General features: G+C 40.5%; 1 protein-coding gene across 1 annotated transcript; it reads right to left on the bottom strand.

Moving 5' to 3' along the window:
• Nucleotides 1–2,928: 2,928 nt before the first annotated feature.
• Gmnc (geminin coiled-coil domain containing) lies at nt 2,929–11,170 on the bottom strand. Its single transcript, XM_032899265.1, has 6 exons — nt 10,843–11,170; nt 10,627–10,784; nt 8,423–8,597; nt 6,715–6,803; nt 5,722–5,838; nt 2,929–3,654 (listed from the first exon to the last, which is right to left on the bottom strand). The coding sequence occupies exons 1-6, from the start codon at nt 11,168–11,170 to the stop codon at nt 3,031–3,033; spliced, it is 1,491 nt and encodes a 496-aa protein (XP_032755156.1). The 3' UTR covers nt 2,929–3,030.
• Between the last annotated feature and the right edge of the window lie 651 nt (nt 11,171–11,821).

Below are 11,821 nucleotides of genomic sequence, written 5' to 3'. Positions count from 1 at the left end.
TCTCTTTCTTAGAACATTGTTCCACTCACTGCAAATCATTTCCAAAATAAAAGTCAAAGGGCAATAAAATAAGTTTTGTAATTTATTGGTCATAGATTGATTACAAAGTTGACTTATATACTTAGCAATAGTTCCAATCAAAAATAAATCTTAGCATTTACACTCCAAGAAGTAAATTGTTCTTGACATTTGTAGATATTTTTTGTAAGAATTAAAACCAAATGTCTATGTCCATCTAAGAAAATGAAGATTTAAACATATTTAAAAACATAGCTATGCCATAAATGTATATTATAAGAACTAAACCTATCAGGTTGATTCATAAATAAGTCAAAGCAAAGATATTGGGTTTGTAAGGGTAGAGAAGGTGGATCTGGGAGGGGTTGGAGATATTAGTCATCAAAATACATTATATAAAATTTTGAATAATTAATATAATATTATTAATATGATTAAAATCAACATTAGATTCAAATTCTCCTGTGAAGGTAGGTTTAAGACAGTTGCACTGATTAAGCATTTGATCCCTTTTAGGCCACAGATTATTCAAAAGTCTCACTTATATACCTGGGAAAAGGAAACAATCAGTAACCCTAAGTCCCAACGATACTAATCCAGCTATAAACATGTTACAAAATTAGTGCAAATAGAGAAGATTATGGTTACAACCTGGAAGGAGCGATATCTATTTTTGGAAATCATTTCTACCATGTGAAAGTGCCCATCCCATTCAGCAAAAGACAGGGTTTTCCTTTGTCACTTTATCTTGTAAAATATTAAGTGGATGGCTGGAGAGGAAAGATCAACCCATAAAAGTCAGAACATGTACTCACATAATGAAATTTCAAATTTCTTACACATCAACAAAATGAGAGTCTATATGTAACTCAAATAAATATGAGAAATTTCAAGATATTATTGCAAAAACTATGTGGTAATCCCTCTGTTATCACCTTTTATATTATGCATCTAAACAAGTTATCAATGGGATGTAACTTGTATACATTAGGCTGAGACAAAGTTGATGTGAAATGATCTCAAAGCTGTGATGTGTATGTGGCTGTTCTTTGTGTCCCAACACACTGTGCTGAACTTGAGTATTTCTTCATGGCATACATCACACAATACAGTGCTTAAACAACGTAACATAAATATTTGTTTGCCAATTTGATTTTCTGTGTATTCGACTTTCAAAGTAATTGTGTTATTTACACAATTCCTAGCAGAGTAACATACAATCTATTCTAATGTTCACTTCATTATTCTAAAATGAGATTGACATTACCCACCAGGGATGTGGATACTAAAATGTAAAAGGAACTCTTTTGAAAAGGAAGCTTTTAAAAGTTCTATCGCTCCATAAGTTATGAAAACACCCCAGTGAGTACCAGTAAACAAAACTGATTAGCGATAGAAATTATAACACAGATTCTTTGAATTTTATGATCAAACTAAAACAGAGAACAAAGAACAAAAACCAAAGGTACATCTTTCTAACAAAAAAATTACAGTCAGTAGACATTTCAGACGTGCTTTCTGTGAAGTGACAGGATGAGGAGGAATGAGGGAGAAAGAAATAGTAATGTGTGCAGACAGTATAGGTGCATGCCCATGATGTAAGCTTAATTCTGACAAGAACAGCGTGGAAAGGAAACAAACACGTGGGAACATTTCTTTAATCTAGAAAAGGATGAATCCTTGCTGTTAGGATTTGCATTCAACCTATGCACAGTTTGAGAATTAATTCGTATCTATTGGTAGATGCAAATGACTCTCTACCAGGCTCACTAACACACAACACTGGCTGATGCTGAAAAATATGATGAGAACAGAATTGGTGATGCTACAAATAGATTGCTTATCATCATTTTTCTTGCTTTGATTGTATACAAACCCTATGCAATGCCTGCATCACTTATCAAAATTAAAGGGAATAGGCTGGGATGTCATTTTGGACGGAAGCTGATGGAACCCACACAAACATTCAGAATGTTAGTGGTTTCCTAGTCTTCTGCCTGTAGTCTAGAGTCAGAAAAGTCAAACCTTCACACAAATCAAATAGCTTTTTCAAGGTTAACTGGGGCGCTGTTGTTGATCTTGGGACATATGTCACTGTACCTTGTCCAACACGGTACTATGTATTCCATAAATAGTTTGGTGGAATTGCTGAATGAAGGGTGAACAAGGGTAAGACAACATCAAAGGTAAGCTAGACTACAGTTCCGGTGAAACAGTTGTCAGGCTCTGTACAGTCTGGGAAACCTTGCTTTTTAAAAAAAAAAAAAAATTAAAGTCCCTCAAAGAAGTTTGTACCATATTGCTCAAAGAAACAATGTTAGCTGCCAATAGAGATTAATATACCACGTGACACTTTAAAGTAGATGCAGTTCTTTTGACTGCTGTAATCTGTCATTGGTATTGCTTATCAGTGAGGTTAGCTTTGTTTAAGAGACACTCACCATGGTACATTTAATTGTTTGATCTTCCATGGATATGATGTTACTCACATCCACCCTATGTCTTCAATAGTGCCAAAGGGCAGTACCCCCATTTGTGAACATCCTGTAGCAAGTACGTGAAAGAGAATTGGGACTCATTCTAAACGTAGCCTTCAGAAATAAAGACAAGCAGAGGATGAATGGAAGCCAGGTTTACACTTTGACTGAATATGATATACCGTTAAACTGGCCATAATTGGAAAAGAACAGTTTTGTCTTAAAAACAAAAAACAAAAAACAAAAACTGCACCGGTAATTAGAAAATATATTCCCAGGCACCAGACAATGAGAGAAGGCCAACAGCAGGTATGAACATGTAAATGGGTCAAATATGAGTAAAGGAAGAGCAGATTCCTATTAGTGAGGTTTATGAATAACCATACCCTACAAGTTTGCATGTGTAACCTAAAGGAATATTGGCAGTGGCAGGAGGCAGGCAAGGGCTGCTGTGTTCTCAGTGGTCAAGTCCTTATGCAAGAGGTCTTCGTAGATGGAGGTCCTGGCAGTACTCTGTGATAGAAGAAGGGAGTCACTAGGTCTGCTTAGGGACCCAGGTAAACTTCCAACCTCCCTCCTCATCTCGACGCACAAAGGCTTGTCCCTGGTGGAAAGAATGCGTTTTCACATTGCAGTGAGGGCTCAAAGAAGTGGAAAAGGCCACCTCTGTCTTGTTGGGTGACACATCTGCAGTGTGGTAAGGAAGAGTTTGCACCCTTACTGGAGGATTAGAAAGCCTAGGAAAACTGAAACAATCATCTTGGTGAATGGAGGTGGTGTGTGAGGCATGCGTTCTCTGACGTACATAGTCAAGGTGTAGATCTCTGGGGACATTAGCATAGCCAACTTCATCGTGTACAAACTGGGAGGATGTACTGGGAACTGTTCTGAGATGAGAGGCGACAGCGGTGGCACTGTAGTTAGCTGGTAGGGTGTCATCAATGGTGTTGAGGTCTTTCAACCCAAGGGTTTGAAGAACCCAGGGGTCCACATGGGGCCCAGGTTGTTGTTCACAGTGAGTAAACTCCGTGGAGGGGTTTCTCTTGGCAGTTTTGGACTGGGGAATCTCAGTAGGGGGGTGTCTGTGTTCTTTGGGTTTCCTCTTCTCTTTCCTGAGTTTTCCAAACACTTTGGAAAACTCATCCGATGACAGCAATTTCTGGAAAAGCAATATTTGAAAACTATACCTCCTGCAGATACTTACTGTTCGCCCAATTACTTAGGGAAAAAGGCTGAATGTCTTATGGATTTCCGCATAAGTAAAACTAATCAATTAGCTACTGTTTGTTGCATAAATATTCTTAATAAATTGTTACTTTAATTCACATTCTTTACTCGGTTTTTAAAAGTTGAAGGAAGCAGATATCTTAAGATTTCAACTAAGAGAAGGAAAAGCTGATGTTAATAGTAGGTGTCACTTATAAAACTTATTTATAAGTAAATAAAATAGGACCATCATTTATAAATCATTGATTACATGTTTTTCCTCGTTGGATGCAGATGCTATCAAAGTTATTAATAAATAAAGTAAGACATAGTCATAAGAGTGATTGACTGAGTACTCCTTAGCCTAGATTTAAATCTCATTCATCTGAATCTAGACAGAACCACGGATTTAAACACTATAAACCATGTCTTACTTTTATTATATTAACTTTCAAAATAATCCTATGTGATGTGTTTCATTATTCTAAATTTAGAGACCTGATATCAAGAGAGTTAAAGATAATATCACTTTAATAAATTTATAAAATACTTTTTATGGATTAATAAGCAATGTTAGGATTTCAGAGTAGCAACTGTAAAAATGTGTTTTAGTCAAAGCTAAATAGATTGCAAAGAAATCAAATTTAGTGACTCTTTGAACTGAAAAGACAGGTGGTAGCATCAAATTTAGATTAATGTCATAGTTTGTCTATAAATGAGATCACTGATGATCGATACATTAATGAGAATGAGGGCAAATGCGAACTGAAATGTGAAATAAAAGAAGGAAAAACAAAAATGCTTACAGGTGAGATATTTATCCTTGGGTTAAAGTAGTTCACTTAGAAGTGCAAGAAAAATGGGAAGAAAGATAGAACACTGGTGTATCCCTTATCACCAGTGGGGGCACAGGTGGATGAGAGAAGGGTGTGTGCGTGTGTGTGCGTGTGTGTGCGTGTGTGTGTGTGTGTGTGTGTGTGTGTGTGTGTGTGTGTGTGTGTGTGTATGTGTGAAAGCGCGCGTGAGTGCTTGTAGGCCTGAGGCTGAGTTGGGTAGGTGTCATTCTCTATCACTCTTCACGTTATATTTTTATGCAGAGTCCTTCACAGACCTTTGGAGGATGTCTCGCCATTGGGATTCAAGGATCTCCTCGATTTCCCTGTAATCTCCCGGGAATGCAGAGGAATACCAAAACTTCTAATGGGAACTCTAAATTCAGTTCTTCAAGGATGCATGAAAATGTCTCTACAACCGGCACCCCCCACCCCCCCACCAAGGCTCTTTGCCCATCCATTTACAAATTAAGATAACAAAGGCCCTGTAGTGGGTTGAATAATAATGGCCCCTAAGACTCAGGAATTTAAAAGGTTGGCCTATAGAGAGTGGCACTATTAGGAAGTGTGGCCCTGTAGAAGTAGGGGTAGCTTTGTTGGAGGATGTGTGTGGCAATCTCTTCCTGCTGCATTGGGATGCAGATGCAGAGCTCTTAGCAACCTCTCCAGCACATCTGTCTGTGTGCTGCAACACTCCCTGTCATGATGACAATGTCCTAAATCTCTGAACTGTAAAAGGCAACTCCAGTTAAATGCTTTGCCTTATAAAAGTTGCCATGGTTATCGTGTCCCTTCATAGCAATAAAACCCTAACTAAGACAAGCCCTAAGGAAGAACTTTAGCTAACATCTAACACATACTTTGAACTATTGACATTTTTTCCCCTTGATTTCTACTCTAATATTCCACATTTAATAACACCAGGGTCATCAATTCCTCTAACTTGTGTCCTTAAACAACTTCCTTGATGATATCTAGTTAAAAATTGAAACTAGAAACTTCTGGGAGATGGTATATATAAAAATCCTGTTGAAGCCATATATATCATGAAGGCTAGATAACGATCCTATTAAGTTCCATGTAGACACCTTGTTCAAGTAAACATCGTGTGTTTAGTCATGGGGTATTACGTGATGATTCCCTTGTCAACTCACTGTCTTGAACTTGTAAGACAGATAATTACATACCTTGGCCTTCTCTTCCAGACGTTTAACCAAAGTAGAATTCAGGTATTGTCTGAGGTGATTATTCTCTTCATGTAGCCTAGCAAGTTCTTCCTCCTTCTGTAGTAGAGTATCCTGGAGCTGCAGGAAGCACAGAAAGGTGAAGGGTGCTCCCGGGTGTTGGTTTTGTAACCTAATAATAATTCACTGCTCCCCAACCTTCTTAAACTTGATTGTTCTTGTTTGTTTTATGAACATAGTTTCAAAGAACCCTACTCCTCCGAGTCCTAAATTAAATCCACACTCCCTACCACCTGATTGTTCAGTTTTGTGCACAGAATATTCCATTCATTGCAAAGTATTTAGAGAGATCAGATGACTCTCAAAACTGTAACCACAGGGAATCAGGTGGGTATGGAGGAAAGTGAACCACACGGAACTGTTTAAACATAGGAAGGATAGTAAGAAGGTTTGATTGGACTCCTTCCTTGCACGTTTATGAGAGAGAGAGAGAGAGAGAGAGAGAGAGAGAGAGAGAGAGAGAGGTGACCTTGCTTCCCCTGGCACCAGACTGGTTGGTCTGTGTGTGCAATAAATAAGACTGCTCCTCAGGAAGAGTCACAAATAAACCTGGAGAAGGAGTGATCTTAGGAGTGAAAACGTTTATCATCATCCCTCCTCTCAAAGATGAGCTATGTTTATGGTTGGAAACATTACTGTATTCCTTCTTTGCTCTTGGCAGCAGCCCAGAGAGTAGGGCTGCTGAACTATTCCACAGATAATATAAAAAAAATGGTGAATTGAGAGGTCAGTCACTGGCTTACTTGGAACCACTGTTTCTGTGAGGTTGTTCATCTAACCATTATCTCTTTGGACACACAACACTGAGCCACTGTGATTTTTTAAAAGTAGAAACGATATAAAACTAAAAATCAATATGAAAAAAAAGGGGGGACTCAGGAAAGAATGGGATTTATGGAGTTGGATAGTGTCAATATTCTGGATACTTATCCATACCTGTTTATTTCTGTAGAGCTGGGATGAGAGCTCAGTCTCTTCCCATGAACACGAATCAGGAACAGGGAAACTGAAGCCACTGGGCGATTCTATGTGGAAACAGAAAACGAATGAACGCATGCAGAACTGTGTGATTGAAAATTCAATGAATGAGTTTGAGTGTTTAATAGACTTGGTTACTTCTCTTTTACACAGGAAAAGACACGTTTCGAAGATGTCAGAAGAAAGAAGTGAGGAGATATTTATGGACTGCCTGCAAAAGTGGCCAAAGAGGTGCCCTCTCAAGAGAGCTCAGCTCCTGGAGTGGGATGTACATGCTTGCTGGCTAAGGGAATACAGGCTATGTCTTCCCTCTTAGTACCTCATAGGAATATTGACTGACCCTGCTTTCCACAAGGCATGATAGGTTGGTTCCACCAACCCTTTCTCGTCGTGTTTATATTTTCTGAGTTTAGCATTTGATGATATTTAGTTCTGTGATCAAATCCTACATTGTAAAGCTGCCTTTCAACCTCACTCTGCCTACTTGTGACTTCTGAAAGGGCAGAATTTGTTGAGAATTTTATGCTATGGTATGATAACATTTTCCAGCATCTGCTTATTTATTAATTAATGCTAGACACTTAAACAAGGACCTTGTATATGGTGGAGAAGTCCTCCATGGCCTAGCCAAATTCCCAACTCTTACTGCCAGTTACGTCAGGGATATGCTTCTTGTTTCTCTGAACAATTTCATGGAGATTTCCCTACCAAATTATACATGATCTATTTCAAGTGTTCATATCTATACATTTTAATTTTTTTCAAAAAGGTTTATGTTTTTCATTATTTACAGCAACTATACCCAGCAATCAAAACTGTTTCTCGCACATTCTCAGTCCTGACATGGGCCGGTTTTAACATAATGCTGCTGAAACATTTAGTATTAAATCACAATGGTGAGCAAGAAAATAAAAATAAAACTTGGGTTCACATCCTGAGACATTCTACTTCTGCTTTTGCTTATAAAGAAAAAGACCAGACTGAACAACTTATTCCATGCCTTATGTGTTTGTTTTTGCTTCAGTATCTTGTCCTAAACACTTCAGTTTCCAAAATACCTTGGGATGGAGTAAATTCATGGGTCTTTGATTTGCCAGTGCCTGAGAGTTTTACAGAAACCACACATTAATATAGAAATCCCTTTAATATGCCTAAGTGCCAGCCCAATGCACTCTGTATAATTTCCATCAACATCGGACATCATTCTAAAGTTGAAGGGCACATGTGAAAGGGGAACGGTTGTTACTATGTATGTAGTACTGTTCTCAGAATCTGTGCTATGAAATAAACATTGTTACTCATTCTTGATTTTCCCTCAAGGTCCAAAGGATCTCACCAAATTACTAAATAAATGCTCCACCTGATACCTTGACTCCAAATATGTGCTGTTTATGAAACTTTGTTATAGACCCAAAGTTAGTCCATGAGTTGGAAACCTCTAAGAATTACACAATGTAGGGAATAACAAGTTATCTAACACAGAAGAGGGAAGACTTTCATTTTTCCTAGTTGACGAGTACAGAACAACCAGATTTATCCCACAAAAGCAGGAGTTTGGGGGCTTACTCGAATTCCCTACAATATCTCTTTTTCTGTAGCGGTTCAGCCCTATCATGGGGATTGCAAAAAGGCCCATTCTCACAGGGAAGCACAAGAGTCAACTCACCCAACACTTGTGGTGCCTGTTGGAGCTCAGAGTTGTCCAGGAGACCAGCAGCCCAGAAAGAGACCCAAGTCTCCTTGGAAACGTCAACACCAGATTCTGACGTGGTAGTGGAATACGGGCAATTAGAACACTGGCCTCCTACAAAATACTGATCTTGGCAAGGCAGAATGGTGTTCTGTAAAATTCAGCATGGTGGGGATGTGGGGATGGCATGATGGCAGGTGGGAGAGGGAGAGAGTGGGAGAAACAGAGAAATGATAAGCGGCGAAGCAAACAATGAAGGTGATAACTACAGGTCCAACAATATATGTTGTGGTTACAATTACAAGAAAAAGGGAGTAGGCTCTCTGAATGACCCAGTACTTTCCTAAGGCCTTTTCCCAAAATAAGTAGCATTGGATGGACCAGGCAAGTAAACATCAGAAGAATATTTCCTACTATACGTACTCAGTTCAACTGATAAGCTACCCAGAAATTAAATAAAAAGAAGATTCAAAAATAGAAGAACTATTTGTAACTCTGTAGGAGATATCTTGATTGTGTTTCTAATAGCCTTGGGAGATAAGGATCACAGACTGCAATGTGTTGAGAGAGAGAACACTTCTGCATGGTATCATAGCAACTAACTTCCTAGACAGGGAATCTGAACCAAGTATGTGCCTTATACCATAGGAAACCCAATTTAAGCTTATCCCCAACTAGCTAACAAATGAATGAGACTCAGACTGTGGTTATTTTATTTGGCTTTGACAATCACTGGGGTGGGGGGAACACCTAATGTAATTTTCTAACTGCTGACCTGGCTACCTCCCCAGCAGTGTACCTCAGATACTTGCTGTTTCTCCTGGCCACACGCTCATGGCTCATCTCCCCTCACCATGGCTTCCTCCTCTCCTCCTGTTCTTTTTCCTTCTCCTCCCCAGCTCTCCTCTCTCCTCTAGCCTCTCCAATCCCAACCAGGTCACTCAAATCCTTCTAGTAATTGGCCAGTTTTATTTAACCAATAGCTTTAAATTAAGGACGACATTGGCACAACAAAAGCTTGTAATTTACTCATAGGGCTAGACCTTCTGGTACGGAATTTAGCATCACAATACGTAGCAACAAAGCGAACCTCAACATGATGGTTGGATGACAGGTACGTGGATGGACATACATATATAGGTATCTATGTATACAGAGGTGATTACATACATTTTCCCCTCAGCTACAGTCACTGGGTCCTACCGTCGCTCCATGTGAAAAGCTGAGAATAAAGGCAGTGGGCTCTAGTTTCCGCCATCACTAAAGCTTGGTACCCTTTCCAAGTTCTCTTGCCACCAGTAGCTTCCTGGCATGCTTTCTGCACTGTGTTCTGATTCACTGAACACCTTCCTGCCCCGCCCCACTCACTCCTCAAACCTCAGATATGGTCTTTCCAAATGACCATGCAGGGCAGGCAGGCTGCCCTAAGTTGTCCAACAGCCCACTCTTAATTATGTGTCAATGTTTAATCAGGTAAAAGACATCTGTGGCAACAGAGGACAGGTTTGAACAAACTTTTTAAACACTGTCAGTCTGTTGCTGCCTTGAAGACTTTCTCAGACATAACATAAATAAAGATACCAGAAGAGAAAGCAGAAAGGAGAGGAAAGAAAAGCTGGAGGAGGGGGGAGGAAGAGGAGGAGGAAGAAGAAGAGGAGGAGGAAGAGAATAAAACTAAGTTATCATTGAGTCTCTAGACTAACACTTGGGCTCTGCTCCCAGCGAGTGAACTTTTAGAGTACAGCTTGGGCAGCCGTTGCCTAAAGAAATTCAGCCAAAGGTTTATCAAGTGCTATGTTCTTTTTTCTTTCTAAAAGTATGTTTGTAGACTCTTTTCGGAGGTTATTATTGGAATCAGAGCTAAGCTATTATGCAATTGACACCGGAGAGGAAAACAAACCCCAAAGGCTCCTAAGCAGTTCCAACCTAAGTGTTTGCAAATGTGGGCATCAGCTGGAGGAACAGGTGGGGGGAAAGAAAGCCTTGCGGGGTGAGGGCAAATGGGTGAGGTAGGGAGGCAAATGTGCAAAGAACGGGAACAGAGAATAAAACGGGTGCCTATTTTAACTGGCAAGTACAAAGGCATCTCCCAAAGAGGAGTATATTTGAAATGCAGTTTACTGTCTTCCAGGGCCCCCAGGTCCTGGCAGCAGACCAGTTAAGGCCAGCTCCTCACTTACCATCTCGCAGAAGAAAGCGCTGAAGAAACTAGGCTCACTCAACTTTCTCTTAAACCCAGCCTTAACTTTAAACGGGACTGCAGGGAGGAGCAAGGAGGCGAGTTCTAATCCGCTGGAGCTGCCAGTGACGCGCGGAGGCTCCTGGCCGGCGCGGCTCTCTGATTTAGTAGGAGGCTGTCAAACAAGGTGACGTGCGTGCCTAGGGAGCCGCCCAACCTAAGCCACCGCCACTCCGGGAGACACCCGCACTGGGACGTGAGATCCGCGCGTCTCCTTGCGGGCGCGGAGGCAGGATCCAAGGCAGCGCCCGGTCAAAGCCTGTGCCTGTGTGAGCTGAGTCTACAGAGTCTACCTGGCGCGGTGGCAGCCAACGATGGGGTCTTGGCTGCCCTGCTAGCTCTGTGCCACGCGCCCAGCAGCCGGCAGGGCGGGGCCGGGCAGGGCGGCCAGCCAGCCCCCGGAGGCATCTGAAGGCCAAACCTTGGTCTCTGCACAGCACTAAAGCCCATCCAAGGGGCCCTGGTGTGAGTGGCGCTCTGTGCATTCCCTGCTCACAGGATAACAAGTGATGGTAACTTAATAGCAGCCACTAGATTTTTATTTTATTTTTTCATATTTAAGGCAAGAACCCAGTTCTTGCAAGGTTTAAATGTAAGAGGAAAATGTATAAAATCTAGAATATATATTTTCCAAGACATCTATCATGAACCATGGCCTGCAAAAGTACTGAATAAAATGTGTTCAAATAGTGAATTAAAGTTTATATTTAGGAATCTGAAGTGTTTTTCGCTCAGTCGGGCTGATGCACGGCACAATTATATAAAACAACAATATTAATATTAAGAAAAACAATGTCAATACTTCATCGCATATTTTATTTCCCTATCTTTTATTTTATCCTTATATGTATCTCTACAATGTTCAATCTAGGGATGACAGAGAAGCAATGCCTCCTTTAGGCAAACCCCAGTAGCCAACTCTCACTTGTGCTGACCATTTAAATGGACGTAAAGCAGTGGATGAATAGGGTCCAGCTCCAGCAAGCCTGGGAATATCCCTAGAGGTCTCTAAGGCAGCCTGAAAGACATCTGCACAACACTGTCTGTTGCTGTTCAAGTCACAGAACCATGCTGTGGAGAGTGCTCAGCAAAAGATAATAAACACATGAGGAAAATATATCAACCAGGGAGCCTTA

Source organism: Rattus rattus, chromosome 4 (assembly GCF_011064425.1).
Source record: "Rattus rattus isolate New Zealand chromosome 4, Rrattus_CSIRO_v1, whole genome shotgun sequence".
Classification (NCBI taxonomy): domain Eukaryota; kingdom Metazoa; phylum Chordata; class Mammalia; order Rodentia; family Muridae; genus Rattus; species Rattus rattus.
The sequence above is the reverse complement of the archived record's forward strand: the minus strand, read 5'-3'. Positions and strand labels throughout refer to the sequence as shown.

Coding starts and splice junctions, on each gene's coding strand:
- Gmnc (XM_032899265.1), bottom strand. CDS start 11,170: ATGCACAGAGCGCCACTCACACCAGGGCCCCTTGGATGGGCTTTAGTG. Junction 8,598..10,626: donor GCGCTTTCTTCTGCGAGATG/GTAAGTGAGGAG, acceptor TGAATTTTACAG/AACACCATTCTGCCTTGCCA. Junction 5,839..6,714: donor AGCTCTACAGAAATAAACAG/GTATGGATAAGT, acceptor TGCTTCCTGCAG/CTCCAGGATACTCTACTACA.